Source organism: Lynx canadensis, chromosome D2, assembly GCF_007474595.2.
Source record: "Lynx canadensis isolate LIC74 chromosome D2, mLynCan4.pri.v2, whole genome shotgun sequence".
NCBI classification, from domain to species: Eukaryota; Metazoa; Chordata; class Mammalia; order Carnivora; family Felidae; genus Lynx; species Lynx canadensis.
In genome coordinates, this window is record NC_044313.2 from 7,197,980 (window position 1) to 7,215,040 (window position 17,061).

The following is a 17,061-nucleotide window of genomic DNA, read 5'->3' on the forward strand; positions in this document are numbered from 1 at the left end:
ACAAAAAGGCCGGTTCCAGTCCGTGGTGCACCTAGGTTTTGTTTAATTAGAACAGAAAACACCACACTGTATTCTCCCTAAAAAAACAAAACAAACCGTAAAGTTAATTCCATACATTTCTGGTATTACTGTCCAGAGTCCACCAAGACGTGACCTTCGAGAAAGGACCGCGTACTCTCATCTTCGGATGACAGCCATGGCTATTTAATCGCTCAAGAGCTGAACCTAGCACTGACTCACCAACATTCTGGCCTCTTCCAGCCAATCTGCTGTGAAAACCATTTAAAGCCCTGTCCCTGCCTGGAGCCTAGGAAATGCAATCCTCTACCTTTCCCACAGGGAAGAACGCTGTACCTGTTAAACTAGGTGTGGTCGGGCTCACTGATCATAAATAAATAAATAAAGAGGCACCTCAGGGGAAACCACTCAGCAGACCACCACACACAGGCTAAATAACTGAGCCTATGCTTTCTGGACAGCACTGACTGCCGTGTAGACCATAGTGACTAGATGCTTCTCTCTCAAGCATTTCTCTTTGGCTTCTTCAATTGGGAGGGCAGTGTGCTTACCAGCAACTAGAACAGGATCTGTGCCCACTGAAGAATTATTCCTACGTACGGAGAAAAGTTTATAGAGATGCTAAGTAGTCGGACAGCCTTCTAAAAAATTACTGACCAAAATGAAAGTAAACCATAGTCAATCTGTAGGAAAACATACCCACCTGGAACAGTGACATTTACCATTATTACATCACATTTCATTTATACGGAATCAAATTGCAAGAGTTTCCTGCAAGTTTGAGCATACAGCAAAAGTGATCCTTCGTTCTGGGAGTATCTTTCAATGGACATTTCTGAGAGGAGAAAGAACTAAAAGGACATCTCCTGGGTGTTTTTTCTATTTTTAGTATTCCAGCATCAAATTAGAGGCTGTGCACATTTCAAACACCATCTAAACAGAACTGAGAAGAAAACAAGTATTTAAAGGTTTCTCGCGGCCTTTTCATCAAAGGGAAGGAAGCGTGTGCAGGGGGAGGGGGGGGGGTTCTTTCCAAATTCCTTTGCCACGTCAATAGTCTACAAAGTGCTTATCAGGACACGAAGTCTTTGTGCTCCTGAGATAGGTCTGAAATTTTTACCCAGTATTGAACATATACCTGAAGTGGTCAAATAATACTTTTTATAAAAAAATTTCTATCTAAGATTATAGTTTGAACTTTTAAATAAGAATGGCCACAATTAACCAACATGCACAAATTCTCAGACTGCTCTGAGAAATTCATTATACAATGCATTTACCACCTTACTGCATTTTTAAGTCTTTATTCTATGCTTAACTGATTCCCAATTAGCCCAAGCAAAGGCATGCCTCCCTAACACAATTGGCCAAAAGCAGAGCTGATGATAAAAGGAAGCATTCCAAAGAGCCTCTGCATGGCAATTTGGGAGAACATTGTCAACTGAATCAAGTGAGCGAATTTCACATAATTGATGTAGTCACGCGTGGGCCTGCGCCCCGAGCGCTTCCCTGACATCCAGGGAGGAACTGTTCCCGAGGACACTGCCGTGTGGACTCTGGTGGAAGAACCCTCATTTTAAGGGCACTTTTCCAAACGAATAAATGCCTGAATACCGAAAAGGGGCATATCAGGAGCTTTTAAAAAGGACAAAATAATAGAAACCCAAACCCTTTCCAAAACAAGGGAATGACGTCTGTATGAAGTTCCCTCGATCCTTACTTTCCTTCCTTGCAGTTTGTTCCTTGAAGATTTGGTTTCATTTTATGGGGCACAACAGGAACTAAATTATTAATAAAATAAAAGCTTGTTTTTATTTTTACGTGTGGCTGTGGATAATCTGTACAAAAAGTTTCCAGATCTCTAATGAGCTCTAGTGAGACTCAACGTAAAGTGGATCTTTTAAGGTCGAAGTAGAATGTCGGGTTCTACTTAAAAAAGATCTCGGAGGAACAAAGAGTCATCTGCCATGTGCTTTTGGAGGTGCCCGTGCTGAAAAAAACGTCTCGATAATATGAAGATGCTGGTACAACTTGTCCTATTACACAACTTCTTACACAACCACATGCGTTACATTTATAGACAGATTTACAATTTGAAAGGAAAAAAGTTCTGTCTTAATAAAATTAGGGTTTTTTTTTTCTTTTTTACAAACTGTAGTCCAAACAAAGGTCTCTGTCTCCTCACGCAGCAGATTCGTCGTCTCCACCGGGTGTGGACAAGAGACACCCTTCCCGGCAGGTCCAGCCACATCTGGGTCCCTCGGCGCCCCCCACTCCGGCGGGAGCGCGCACCACACTAGCTCTGGGGTCGCCGCAGAGCCGATACCCTGGTCTTCTGCTCTTGGGTCTTGTTTTCATTCATCTTCATCGTCGTCGTCTTCCTCTCCGTCAGACAGGGAAGTACAAGGCCGGATCTGTCTGTAGCGGTCAAGCCACTTCTCCACCATGTGCGTGACCAGCGGGTGGTTGCGCCGCCGAGAGCTCTTTTGCAGGGCCACCAGCACGCCGCCCTCGGTCACACAGCAGTCCAGCCACTCCCGGAGTAGCTTCTCCTGCTGCTCCTCGTTACCTAGCTTTTGGAGGGATGTGAAGAGGGAAGAGAGGATCACAGATCAGAGGCCTGCTAGGAAAAATGCATGGAAACATAGCTGGTATGATTACTGATGAAAAGGTCAAAGCAACAAACTTCACATGGTTTCAGCCTCTTGTCAATTTTACGATTAAAACCCAGTTTCCTACGGTTAAACAGAAAAACATCAGTGGTGGGGGCGCCTGGGTGGCTCGGTGGGTTGAGCGTCAGGGCTTTGGCTCAGGTCATGATCTCACAGTTCGTGAGTTCGAGCCCCGCATCGGCCTCTGTGCTGTTGGCTCGGAGCCTGGAGCCTGCTTCGGATTCTGTGTCTCCCTCTCTCTCTGCCCCTCCCCTGCTCACTCTTTCTTTCATTCATTCACTCTCTCTCTCTCTCTCTCTCAAAAATAAACATTAAAAAAAAAATTCAGTAGGAAAATTGGCAGAAAAAGACCTCGAGGGGAAGAACCATCTAGTAATAGGTTAATTTGTTTGCCAGAACAGGAAAAACCAAATGTTAACCTAATAAACCTATCGTGGCAAAGAAAAGGCTAGAAAAACAAAGTCTCAGCTTCAAACACATGACAAGGTAAGTTTACTCAGTATTTACAGAACGAAGTTATAAAAATTATGGTCTATTAATTTTTTTCTTAATGTGATTATAACAGTTTTATAATAATGACTAGTACATTAAATAAAAGACCAATAATTTTTGTAAGAATGTGCGTTTTCTGAGAGCGTTCTTTCTGCGCATCCTCACCATCACCCCTGCCTGGGTCTCCACCTCCCTCCACTCCCCACCCCATCTGCAACACCCTCCGACCTGGGCTCCCGCTCCCCCCGCTACCCAGGCATCTCCTCTCCACACGGAGCAGCTGGTGTTCCTCTACTGGGCAAGCTGGTTGTTGGCTTCCCAGCTTGCAAAGTCAAAGCCAAGGCTTTAAAAGGCTGCTGCTGAGCGAGCCCCTTCCCATCCCTTAGCCCTTCGACCCCCCTCTACCTACCACCCTCATCCTCCCTATCCTGCAAGACTCCTCTTCCGGGTCTCGGGGGCAGGGTCACCTCCTCCTCAGATGCCTTTGGTTACCACCCGATTAAACATGTTTTCTATGTATTTATTTATTTGAGAGAGAGGGAGACACAGAATCGGAAGGAGGCTCCAGGCTCCAAGCTATCGGCACAGAGCCTGATGCGGGGCTCGAACTCACGAGCCGTGAGATCTTGACCTGAGCCGAAGTCGGACGCTCAACCGACTGAGCCACCCAGGGGCCCCTGGTTACCACCCAATTTAAATCACCAGGCCCAAGTCCCCCGTTGTCCCCTTCCCCTGTCTTTCTACTTTTGCCCTCAGCGCTCCTTGCTACCTGAGAGGGAGGGTGCGGGGGCCTTTTGTCTTCGCGTCACCGCTGAAATCTCCACGTAACACAACCCACCCCACAGCTGAAAAAAGGTAAACTTCGAAGTCTGGCTGACCTGTATTTACACAAAGGGACACTAACTACAGCCAAATCCGAAGCGTCCGCTGGCAGCACAGGGAACACCCCACCGGAGAGGTGTCCCGGGCCGGGCTGCGGCACAGACACTACTGGAGGAGCCAATGGGAGCGACGCGCCTCTCACCTCCTGAGCAGAAAGAAAGTGCACGTGCAGTAACTTCCTTTCGCTGTCCACCAGAGGCAAGAACGTGACAGTGACGTCGTCGTCCGTGTTCAGGTTAGCACCAGCACCTCGGTTGCCGTAGCCATCGTTTTCCATGGCAACCAAAGCAGAGAAGTGGCCCCTTGTATAGCCCAGAGCGATCGGACTTTTCCAACAAAAACTCTGTTCCCACAACAAAGGCAAATAAACACCTGGAGGGAAGAAAGACCAGCACAACAGGGTCATCGGGACTGGGCTGCAAAGCGTATCCTACAGAAGGAGACTTCTAAAATACAAAATACACTTGAGTAAGGGCTTACCTTGAAACCGAGTATATCCTAAAGTTTCTCCCCGGAAACTTTTATAATATTTCACTCCATAAACTATAATTGGTCGTCTAAGAATATGTGCAAGTACAAAAATGTGCGTCTGTTCCAAGCTTGCTCCAGGCTGTGCGGAGTAAAATAAAAAAGTAATTTCTCTTTAAAACGTTCACTGCCACCCAGGAAAACTGATGTGCAGAGCACAGAGCTCCTCCCCGTCCGTGCGCTAGATCCGTTTTTTTCTTTTAAATAACACCGTCAAGCTAAGTGAGCATAAAATTCTGCAAATTCTTCCAACGCGATCATAAAGGAAATCTGCGAAGCGTACGTATACAGGTATCTTTCACTATCCAAACTCAAGAAGCCAACAGACTGGGGTGAATACTGATCACAGGAACAAAAGCCGCAGACGGCGAGGGATGCCTGGTGCACGGTGACCGCCCGCTGGGGAAGGTCCCTGCGAAACCCACGCCCACGACGAGGTCCTCCCCAAGTAAAAAGAGGAGCTGCTATTTCAGGCAAACTTAAACGCAGCACCGCCTAATTCAAGACGACTACACAGGCCCACCGCCCCTCTGACAACAAATGGGACAACACGTTTTCAGAAAGTACACGTCACAGCTGTAAAACAGCCACTGTGACAGAAGGTACTTCGTTCACAAGGTTCAAATAAATCACAGTGCTCTCTGCAAAGAAAAGGAATGGTCTCCTGTGTGTGTTTCTGAATGTTCTGGTTCGCTATACTGAACATGCTTCGTGGAATAAAACTAGCTTCAAAGCCAGAACCCGAGAGGAACGACCATGCACAAATTCAGTTTTATAAAAGTTCATTCCCAAGTTAATTACAAATAGCTCCACCTGTTGGCCATGGCACCTCCCCCCGTGGGCCCGACAGCAGAGCACCGGGACCGGAGTGCCCGCCGCCCGCACAGTGATCTTCGTTAGGTGCCCCCTCGGGACACGGAACTAGTAGGTAGATGAAACAGGCCTAATGCCACCTTTCTAAGAAGACGACACATATGAAGAGCAATCTGAAAAGGCTACGTAAGCCCTTACGATCATCACAGGACAACTTTCGTCTTGTCACTCAATGGAACTGCGAAACACGCAGTAGCGTCTCTGTCCTGCAGGAGGACTCACGTATGGTCACCCAGCGGACAGACCACGGTCACGACCAGAAACCAAGGCACCCGCTGCCAAGCCAAGCACTCTTCTGCTCCTCCCAAGCCACCTGCAATCTGGCTTCCGCGTGTACATCAAGGGACTGAAGAACACGCAGCCAACTTCTCACGGAAGCAACACGCCTCGCGGCATTCTCACCTGGCTGGCAAGAGACAGTATGAATGCCCAGTCTTCTTGCCACTGTTCTTCCCTCAAGGAGAAATGTAAACCAAAGCTCTGAGAATACCACGATTCCCAATCTTTCCAACGTGTGTAAAACCTAAAACGGCAAGACAGTAAACAATTAGCCTTCTGTAAGCAGTACGTTTAATGTGCCAATCATTTAATGTAGTCTTCAAGCAATTCATGTAAAGAGATGAACAATTTTATTAATTTTCCCCAGTTTGCCATTTATTTTCACATCGAAAATGCCTACGCTCTACCAGCAGACATCACGTAACATGTTCTCACCAGAACTTTAAACACTAATAATGAGATCAATTCATTTCAAATGTCTACTACTGACTGATGGAGTTCAAAAAGAAATGGAACATTCGGAATCATCTGAGATTGTGGATACAATCAAAGACACTACCATTTTACGTTAATGCACAGAACTCACTACTGGGTCACTGTGTAAACAACAGACTGGAAAACAGCCCACGTATTCACTAGGTGTATCAACATCGCTCCCAGACCAAGGCCCTAATGCTCTTCAATTCGATGAAGGCTCAGAGAAGTGAGGAAAGTAGCAAAGAAAAATCTGAAACTAGCAGAGGTTGGTTCACGAGGTTTAAGGAAAGAAGCTATCTCCAGACATCAAAGTGCAAAGCGAATCAGCAAGTGATACAGAAGCTATGGCATGTTTTCCAGAGAACCTAGCCAAAATCACGAAGGTGGCTACACTAAACAAATTTTCAGTGCAGATGAAACAGCATTCTACTGGAAGAAGATGCCATCTAGGACTGGTATAGCTAGAGAGGAGCAGTGCCTGGCTTCAAAACACAGGCTGACTCTCTTGTTAAGGGGGCTAATGCCGCTGGTGACTTTAAGTTGAAGCCAATGCTCACTGACCGTTCCAAAAATCCTAAGGCCCTTAGAACTGTGCTAAATATACTCTTGCTCTATAAAAACAACAACAAAGCCTGGATAACAGTACGTCCATTTACAATATACTTTCCTAAATATTTTAAGCCCACTATTAATGCCTACCCCTCATAAAACTCCTTTCAAAATATTACTGCTCACTGACAACGCACCTGCTCGCCCAAGAGTTCTGATGGAGATAACCAGATTAATGTTTTCATGCCTGACAACACCATACCCACTCTGAAGCTTATGATCAAGGACTAATTTCAACTTTCTAGGCATTATTTGACTCATTATATGAGTCAGCCATAGACACTGACTCCTCAGATGGATTTGAGCAAAGGAAACTGAAAAGCGTCTGGAAAGGATTCACCATTCTGGATGCAATTAAGAACATTCCTGATTCATGTAAAGAGGTCAAAATAGCAACAGGAGTTTAGAAGGAGTTGATTCCAACCCTCACGGAGGACTCTGGGGGGCTCAAGACTTGCGTGGAGGAAGTTAACTGTACATGTGGTGGAAACAGCAGAGAACTAACTAGAAGGGGGGCCCGAAGACGGGACTAGGCTGCTGCCATCTTGTGACAGAATTGGAACGGACGAGGACTTGCTTCTCATGGATGAGCGATGAAAGGGTTTTTTGCAATGGAATCTAATCCTGGTGAAGCTGCCGTGAAGACTGTGGAAATGACAACAGAGTGATTTAGAACATGACAACCGTAGTTGATGCAGCAGTGGCAGGCTCTGAGAGGACGGACTCTGATTTTGAAAGAAGTTCTAAGAAAAATGCCATCAAATCACATCGCACGCTACAGAGAAACCATTCATGAAAGGAAAGGTCAATCGATAACTTCACTGGCGTCTTATTTTAAGAAACTGCCACGGCCACCCCGGCCTTCAGCAACCACCACTCCGATCAGCTGGTAACCATCAACATCAAGGCAAGAGCCTTCACCAGCAAAAAGACTATGACTCACTCAAAGTTCCACTGATGCTCAGGGCTTCTTTTTTTTTTTTTTTTTTTTTTTTTTTTTAAGACCTACTGCTATAGCACTGACTACGGACTATAGGATACTGTAAACATGAGCTTCTATATGCCCTGAGGAAACCAAAATACTCCTTTGGCTCACTTTATTAAGACAGTCACTTTACTGCAGTGGTCTGGAACTCAACCCACGTATCTCTGAGGTATGCCTGTACGTATTATACGTTGAATCGGGAAGGTTCTAGGTTTGCCAGCCAGGGAGCTTAGTTTTGTTTTTTTTTTTTCAGGTCACTTCAAAGTTCTCCTCTATTGCATTATGCTTTGATCGATAATTTCGCTCTCAAGGAAATGATTCAGCTGCTCTCATTTTCGAATTCTCGAGAGTGCTTCCATTCAGTACCGTTTACTGCACACTATGTGTCACGCTATTGGAGGCACTACATCTTCCACAATGAAACACAACAAAACCTCTGTTCTCAGAGTTTACATTCTAATGGACTTCACGTAATCCCTAAATACTGACAACAAAATTCACAACTAGTAAGTGCTCAAAAATTATATAGAGATACTAGGGTAATAAAGTTATTTGGAGTAAGGCCATTATCATTACTCTGTCAGCATTCAAGTAGGTGTAAGAGAAAAAAAGCACCTTTTCATTAATTTAAGTTTCTTTTGGCCTCAGTTTTCTCATGGAGACAATGTATATACAGAACCAAGAAGATATCGTAAGTCAAGTCAGTATAAAGCCAAACTATGAGTCACAAGCACAGTTGTCATTTCCACTGAACAATACCCCTGTGGGTGAATTTACAGTTCAAGACTAGTTATATACTTGACTGGATGACAGGGTAAAACAAAAACATATACAGGATCCCCCCGCTATCTGAAAGTTCACTTTACGCCCCTTCACTTTTATGAAAGACCTACATTAGCACCTGTTTTTGCCAAAACGAAATCTGAAGAGGATCTTCACGGCTACAAAATGGTCGCTGGATCTTTGCTTTGCGCCATTTCAAAAGCTGACAAAAGGTTTCACAGAAATGCTACTTTTGGATAGCAAGGAAAATCTGTATACATAAAGGGCATTTTTGAGATAATTGGAAGATGGGCTATGCACCGTACATTGAATTACAGGGTCATGGTTGATTTTTTTTTTCAAGTTTATTTATTTTGAGAGAAAGAGCGCACGTGTGCACGCATGAGAAGGGGAAGGGCAGAAAGGAGAGAGAGAATCCCGAGCAGGCTCCACGCCGCCCACCTCAGGGTTCAATCTAAAGAACCGTGAGCTCGTGACCTGAGATGAAATTAAGAGCCGGATGCCTAACTGACTGAGCCCCCCAGGTGCCCCACACTACTGATTTCCTTAGATGTGGTAATGAGGATATGGTTGGGTAAGAGAATATCCTTGTTCTTCAAAGATACATGCTGAAATACCGACCGGTACAAAGCATCGTGATGACTTAAACTCATGAGCAAAGGGAAGTGCTTACACATGCAGAGACGAAGCACACGTGGCTAACCATTAGCCATTGGGCAATCCAATGAAGGAACACTGGGGTCTGTTGCACTGATTTTTTTAACTTTTCTATGGATTTCAAAATGTGCAAAATAATATGTGGTCTGAAGACTATGTCCCTAAGGAAAAAAACCTCACAATACAATACCAACATAATCTTTTCAATATTAAACACAACTATGAAATCATAATACTTAAAAATGTGGGCAAAGACCTTATCACTATTTAAGGCTACTACTGCAATGTTAAATGTTTCTGTGCTAAAGCTCAGCAAAAAGGTATAAAAGCCATCAAAATGTTCCAAATGTCTCAATGTACAAAGTCAAATTTTTCCTGCCTAGCTTCCACAGGAAATATAACAGGAGAAAACTATCCCAACACTGTAAGGAAATGACTCAGCAGGAGCATGCCTGGTTTTAAACAGGGAAGGGTGCCAGCTCACCAATGTGAACAGTCATGCAGGCTGTCATGCAGGGCTTTCCGAAGCACCGAGTCCTTGTCATAAATGCCCCAGGTAGCTTGTAGCACTGAATCAAGTAAGCAGTCTCCTGCGGTCCGGTTCCAAAGCGCATACAGTCGACTGTCCAAACGGGTAGCCAACTCCAAAGACCAGTTTATAATTGGAGATTCTTCTTCTAACTCTGTATAAGGAATTTAAATATCAAGTCCATTCTTTTTGTTTTTTTTGTTTTTTAATGTTTATTTGGGGGGGGGGGGGGGTGTGGGCAGAGTGTGGGCAGGGGAAGTACAGAGAGAGAAGGAAACACAGAATCTGAAGCAGGCTCCAGGCTCTGAGCTGTCAGCACAGAGCCCAATTTGGGGCTCAAACCCACAAACCGCAAATCAAAGACTGAACGACTGAGCCACCCAAGTGCCCCAAAATAACATGTTTGTTTTCATGCCTATGCAATTCAGGACTATTCACTGGAGGAAAGAACCCACTCTGTAGATATATTAATAAGTTTATGTGTAATTTACTATTAAACACGTAAATAATTTTGATCAATTGAAATATAAACCTTCTGAGTAGTGGAAACATCTTGTGGCTCTACAATATTTTTCTCAACTTTTCAGTTCTTTACAATTTATTTTCTAAAAATGTTTAATATGGAAATATACTCATTCTAGAACAGGAAGTAGAAAACCATGGTGAAACATTTTTATACCTTTATTTATTCCCTGTATCACAGTTAAGAGCCATGAATAAGCATTCGTAATTTTTTTTTTCCAGTTTTACCGAGATAAAATTGACAGAATGAACATTTTTTTTTAAAATGTTTATCTATTTTGATAGAGAAAGACCATGAGCAGCGGACTGGCCCGGGGCAGGGGGGGGGGGGGGGAGGTTGCAAGCAGCTCCATCTGCACAGTCAGCACAATGAGGGGATTGAACCCACAAACCATGAGATCATGACCTGAGCCAAAATCAAGAGTCGGGACACCCAACCAACCGAGCCACTCAGGCACCCCGATAGAATGAACATTTTTAACATCACAATGTGACACTGAGGGACTTTACGTTTTCAATTAAAGTAAAAATAAAACAAGTCAACCATACAACTGAAGTGCTCCAAACTTTAGAAAACAAAGAGCTTAGGGAAATTAAACTAAATCACACTCATTAATTCCACACTTACCTTTCTGAACATCTCTATCGAGCACCTCATCAAATAATTTTTCTTGGACTGTTGGAGGCAAGTCTTCAATATCTACAAATCAAAAAACAGACTTAAAAGATTTTCTTACGTTTCGTAACTTAATTTGATACCAGCATCTAACAGAAACTTCCTCTAAAATAACTCCCTTGTCAGTGAAGGCGGTCGGATAGCTTCTTTTAAAAACCATGCATAGGGGCCCCTGGGTGGCTCAGTCGGTTGAGTGTCCGACTTCAGCTCAGGTCATGGTCTCACAGCTCATGAGCCCGAGCCTGGAGCCTCCTTCGGATACTGTGTCTCCCTCTCTCTGCCCCTCCCCTGCTCACACTCTCTCTCTCAAAAATAAATAAACATTAAAAAATATAGATTTTAAAAAACATGCATGTGTAATGTGTGTGCATACATGTAAAGTAAAATATTTTCTTTCTGTACTTCATTATCAAAACTGTTGTCTACCTAAAAATAATATAAAGTATATCTGGACCAATAATTGCATATAACTATTGTCAAAAAGACAATACTGGTAAAGAAGTGTAAAAAGGGACCCTTGTACACAGTCAGTGGGAATGTAAACTGGTGTAGCCACCACTTAAAACAGGGTCCTCAAAAAGTTAGAAGTATCATCTGATCCAGCAATCCCACTTCAGTGTGTGTGTGTGTGTATCCGAAGTAAATGAAAACAGGATATCGAAGAGGTACTGAACCCCCATGTCTGTTGCAGCATTACTCACAACAGCCAAGATACAGAAACAACCTAAGTGTCCATCGATGGATGAATGAATAGTGATGTGGGGTGTGAGTGTGTGAGTGTGTGTGTGTGTGTGTGTGTGTGTGTGTGTGTGTAAAATGACATGTTATTATTCAGCCAGGTGAAAAAAAGAAATCCTACCATTTGCAACAACATGGATGGACCTTGAGGGCATTAGGTGAAGTGGAATTAGCCAGAGAAAGACAAGACGACAAAAAAAAAAGTCAAACTCATAGAAACGGTAGAAAAGAGGTTACTAACAGCTTGGGCAAGGGAGGAAGATAAAAATTGGTAAAAGGGTACAAAAACTTCCAAGCTATAAAATGAATAATGTTGAAGACCTAAGGAAACACCATGGTAACTATTTAACACTGTGTTGTATAACTGAAATTTGCTAGGAGAAGTTACATGTTCTCATGGAAAAAAGATACATAAACATGGGATGGTGGGTGTGTTAATTAACTAGATGGGGGGAATCCTTTCACAATTTGTGCAAGGATGAAATCACAACAGACACATTAAATATTTGACAAGTAAATGACAACTCTCTCTCATTAAAACTGAAATAAAAGGAAAAAAAAGAGCAGGGCTATCTGATATTCAAGTTAATGATAATAGTAACAACCACATACAAATGTTTATCTGCCCTGGTCTCCCCACACTCTCAACCTCTGCTCAGGCCTATTGTTTTCAGACTTCAGAATCTTCTCATAAAAGCTAACGAACCATTAGTTTTTGGCACACAGATCTCTGGTTCTGTCACCCTCCTCAAATTCTCTACGGTTTGTTCAGTTTGCTAATGGAGCAGTCTACAGTAAAAAGCATTCCCCTTAAAAATTCTTAAAAAAAAAAAAAAATTTTTTTTAAGCTATTTTCAAGTCAGAGTAAAAATCTAAACATCACCAGAGTAAGCTTAAATATACAGAGTGCACTTCAAGTGAAATCTGATTTTAAAAGTCTTAGTGATGATCTCCTACCATTTGTACACGCCCGTGTTTATGTCTATATAAAAGCTCAAGACACGTAGAATCAAGATGGAAGCTTTATTTTAGGAACTTTTGGTGTTTGGTGCATTTATTCAACGCCAAATGACCAAAAGGATCCCGGAAGACACTTCCAACTGTCACTGAATGGAAAAATGAAAAGCTGCGTCCCAAACACGGTAGAAATTAATAGAATGAGTGAAGAACATAGTAATGACACTTTCAAAAGAATGCCAGTATCTTCGATTCAAAAAATCTGACTCCACCCATCAAAAGCCCATGTTCTAATCCTATCTCCTGATACCAATAACCAATGCCTATGTAATTTTAAAATAGGCATGAATAAGAAAAAAAAAGTACACTGATAATATCCTAAAGTAAAACTGGAGAGAAAAATAAACGGCTAAAACAGATTTTTTGAAACATCTAAGGCCCACACCGAAATCAGTGGTTATCAGCCGCTATCTTCCTACCAGATCCAAAGCTGAAGTTTTACAAGGAGCCCCTGGACTGGTCACTTCCAGGATAAATACGGTAGTCAAGCAATTTAAAATGCACACACAGTAGCTAAGTTATCTGCTTTAACAGAAACCACTTCACTCACACACAACAAAAACAATTATAATGAAGTGAATATCTCTTTTCACACTGAAATTTGGAGTTACCTGCTGGCAACGTAAATGTTACAAGGTCAGTGAGAAAATAGCAAGCAAAATCCCCCTTTCTCTGATGAAGAGAGGCAGCGATCTCTCGCCGGATTTGTTCTGTCAGTTCGGGACACACCATTGCAGGAATACACTTGGCTGCTTGTTGAGACACCTTAAATACAAAAGAAACTTTCCTCTGCATCTCATTTAACATTAACGTAAGCAGAAAACAACAGTATTTAAAAGAAATGACCAAACCTTCCCCGTAACTCAGGGTGTCGTTTTGTTCATTTTAAAATAGATTAGGCACTATTTCCTCACCAGTGGAAGTACGGTTCAGTACAACTTTCCAGGAGGAAACTTACTTCTTAGGAATTTCTCCCAAGGAAATAAAATTTATGTAAAATGGTGTTGTTCACAAAGGTTCATCCTAGGGAGAGGGAGGGAGGACAGAAAACCACCTAAGTAAAACTAAGCATCATGCCCCCAATAAAAGCATTCTTAAAAAACAGGAAATTCCAGCTCATGGAGAAAGAGGAAAGTGCAAACACTCTTCTCCCGCTGGGTTAAGTAAGAATATTTCACGTACCTTGACGTGGAATAAGGAAAGCATGACATTTTTGAAGGGTTAGTTCCCACTGACCTCAAATCCTTCCCCATCTGTTATAATTCTGAATATGTAGAAAAGCAGCTGGCTTCTCTAAGTGTGGAAGAGACAGCAAACATTCGAAGTCTAGCCCGACAGGAATGAAATGTGAGCACTGATGTAGGTAGTGAGCACTCCGACAGAGAACTTCTAAACAAGGAGATGGCTAGAACCTTCCTCTTCTTTTTAATGATGGATAGCCAGCCACAAAAGCAGCAGAGATATTTTACATTTAAGCCGCATGCCTTTGTGGAGCTCAGAAACTCGGCATACAAAGAGTTTTGAAATCAAAGGTGAGTATCTTCTGCAGAGGAAGGGAGTCTGGTGTGAATCCTGTGTGAGCCAGTCACCAGACCACAACCACTGACCTCTGACCTGGACAACCTGCCCAAACGAACGTCTCCAGTCACAAGTGGGGTCTGGAGCAGATCTGCCAATAAGCCACTCACAGTTTGACCAATAATGTCATCTACATATATGGGGACGATGAATTGTAATTTTTATCAAGGTAAGTGAACAGGGTCTCAAAAACCCTGCATCAACACAAGCATCAGACATCGTATTCTGAAAAATCCCACATGAAAATTCAGTGCTTCTAAATTTTACTGGCCAGGATTACCAGTAACAATGAAATTCTTACTACCTCTTAACTCCATAAATCCAATCATTATGTGACACTCCAATTATGGAAAATGAAGTATCAAATATTTTCAGAATGTAACAATTTCTCAAGTAACAGTTTAAATGGATCCCAAAATAAATTCAAAAACAGCTGATTCTAATCTGCTAGTCCTCTGCCCAAACCTGGGACGGTTTCTTCAAAAACAAGTTGATCTGTGACATGAAAACTGCGAACACCCCGCATTCCTGTAAGGGGAACCTTACAGCGGGGGGTGGTCACGCATCCTCCTCCCATTGCCGTCCTTCAGCCCCGGACCCTGTCGCCTACCCCTTGGTCTCCTAGCCTCTTCAACCCTATCTCCTTAGGCTAGTAATTCTTAACTTCGAGCGCGTGAACTTGTTGGGAAGGATCTGTGAACCTAAATGGTCATTAAATTTAAATCCTTCATTTTCACTAACCGCTGGCCTAGATTTAAAATGCACTCCCTTCTATGTCACAAAGCTAATATTCTGGAAAACTACTATTTCAATATAACTGGTTTCCTTTGTGATTTTTTATTTTATGCATTTAAAAACAGTACTTTGAAAGGGAGCCCACAGATTCCACCACACTATCAACAGAGTCTATGGCCTAATATCCAATTAAAACCCCTGCCTCACATACATATCCCCAAAATATAATGTTCTCCTGTTCTCATCCCCCAAAGTATCTGGCTCTGTCCTCTCTCTGCAGACACCTCCCTAAGTCCAATCTCCCTACTGGCCCTTTCAGTGACGTCCTCCGGAGTGTCTATTCCACTGAGACTAAATTCCACAACCAATTTGGTTATTTCCCTGGAAATCCACCCCCCTTCCACCTCTCCCACAGTGCACCAGGGTTGGTCTCTGTGTCCCAAATATGGCAAAAAGGATGGTATGTCACTTCCTAAATTAGGTTGTATCTAAACGACACTGAAGCCTCCATTTGGATCACAGGCGCGCGCTTGGTCTCTCAGATCACTTGTTCTGGGTGAACCCTGTCCTATGGAGAGGCCCGTGTGACAAGGTTAGAAGCCTCCTACCGACACCCATGTGAGTGTGCCTGGAACCAGATCCTCCAGCCCCATCAAGCCTTTTGACAACGGCAGCTCTGAACATTTGACTGTAACCTCATGAGAACCTGAGCCAAAATCATTCGGCCAGGCTGCTCCTGGACTCTTCACCCTCCAGAACTGTGGGAGAAAACAGCGGTTTGTGGACTAAAGCTTAGCAAAGTTGAGGTGCTCTGTTAGGCAGTAAATAACAAATACCCTGGGGCTCTAGTGCCTTCCCACCGTTAGTCCCCAGAGTGCTCTTAGGAGGCCAGGGCTTACAACAGCCCTGCAACGTTCTCAGCCCTCTACCAGCCTGAGGGCTCGGAGCCCAGGAACCCCCTACGGACTTGAGCCTTGGTTCACAGCTGCCCTCTCCATCCAGTCTCCTGCCACCACCAGCAACTACTGCTCCAAACACTGACTCTGCCAATATACAACGCAAATGTAGCCAGACCTCAGATACCACAGGAAGTACCTCTAACTGTCCCATCCCCTGTTCCAGAACACTGGTCCTTCTAATCACATTGCTGCTTTTCAAACTGTCCCTTCCCCTAACCTATCCGCAGTAGGCCTGCCCCCTGTTTACACCGTGGCTATCTCTCAAGCCCTCCCCCCTCCTCTATCAGGTGCCTCTGGTGTCACCTGACCCTCACCACACTAAACAATGGCTAGCCATCTCAACCGTGTTTCCAGGTAACCTTCATATCCCTTGATCCCCCCCCCCCAGTGCTTTGTACACAATGGTTCCCAAATACATACAGACAAATCTGAGTATGTAAATATGTATAAGCGTCCCAGAGAAGACCTATACTGACAAAAATCACAATCTACAACTGATCTGACTCTCTACACTTTTTCTCCATTTCCCTTATAATTAAAAGAATTACCTGCACAATGTGGTCGCATCCTGAATCATTCATTTGCAATCATTTGTGACATCTGTATCGTTATCTAAGGCCAAAAGCTCAGAAGCAACTTGATCCCTCCCTCTCCATTACTCCTCACATCCAGTCTGTCTCCTTGATCCTGACTCCCATCAGCACCAGCTCTCTCAAATGGACCCACTTCTTTGCACTCCCGTAAGGGCAGAGCCCTCGAAAGCATCACAGGGTGCCCTTCTAACGAGACTTCCACTCTCCAATCCACAGCAGCCAAAACACCGATCTGGTCACTCCCAAGGCCATGCTGAGCAGCTCTGCAAATTCCTGAGCTCACCACAAACACCACCACCAGGGCCTCCAAATAAACGATTTCCTCAACTCCCTTCTCTCCTCCACCCACTTACGAGGCTAAGTACTTCTCCTCCTTCAGACCCCCACTACAATGTTACCTGCTCTCCATGAGAAGGTGAGATACCCCGAAAGACTTTCTCAGGTACTCCCACAGCACTT

The 17,061-nt window shown here is 43.7% G+C and overlaps 1 protein-coding gene across 3 annotated transcripts in view; it reads right to left on the bottom strand.

Annotated features, from left to right (window-relative positions):
• Positions 1–900: 900 nt before the first annotated feature.
• Positions 901–17,061, bottom strand: part of ZRANB1 (zinc finger RANBP2-type containing 1) — a 61,588-nt gene continuing 45,427 nt past the window's right edge. For all 3 annotated transcript variants that reach the window (XM_030334403.1, XM_030334402.2, XM_030334405.1), the window contains 7 exons: positions 13,349–13,502; positions 10,935–11,006; positions 9,740–9,938; positions 5,868–5,988; positions 4,545–4,674; positions 4,207–4,436; positions 901–2,591 (listed from right to left, as the gene is read on the bottom strand). In XM_030334403.1, coding sequence (XP_030190263.1) covers positions 2,373–2,591; positions 4,207–4,436; positions 4,545–4,674; positions 5,868–5,988; positions 9,740–9,938; positions 10,935–11,006; positions 13,349–13,502 — 1,125 coding nt within the window. In that variant the 3' untranslated portion in view covers positions 901–2,372. The remainder of the gene's footprint in view (positions 2,592–4,206; positions 4,437–4,544; positions 4,675–5,867; positions 5,989–9,739; positions 9,939–10,934; positions 11,007–13,348; positions 13,503–17,061) is intronic.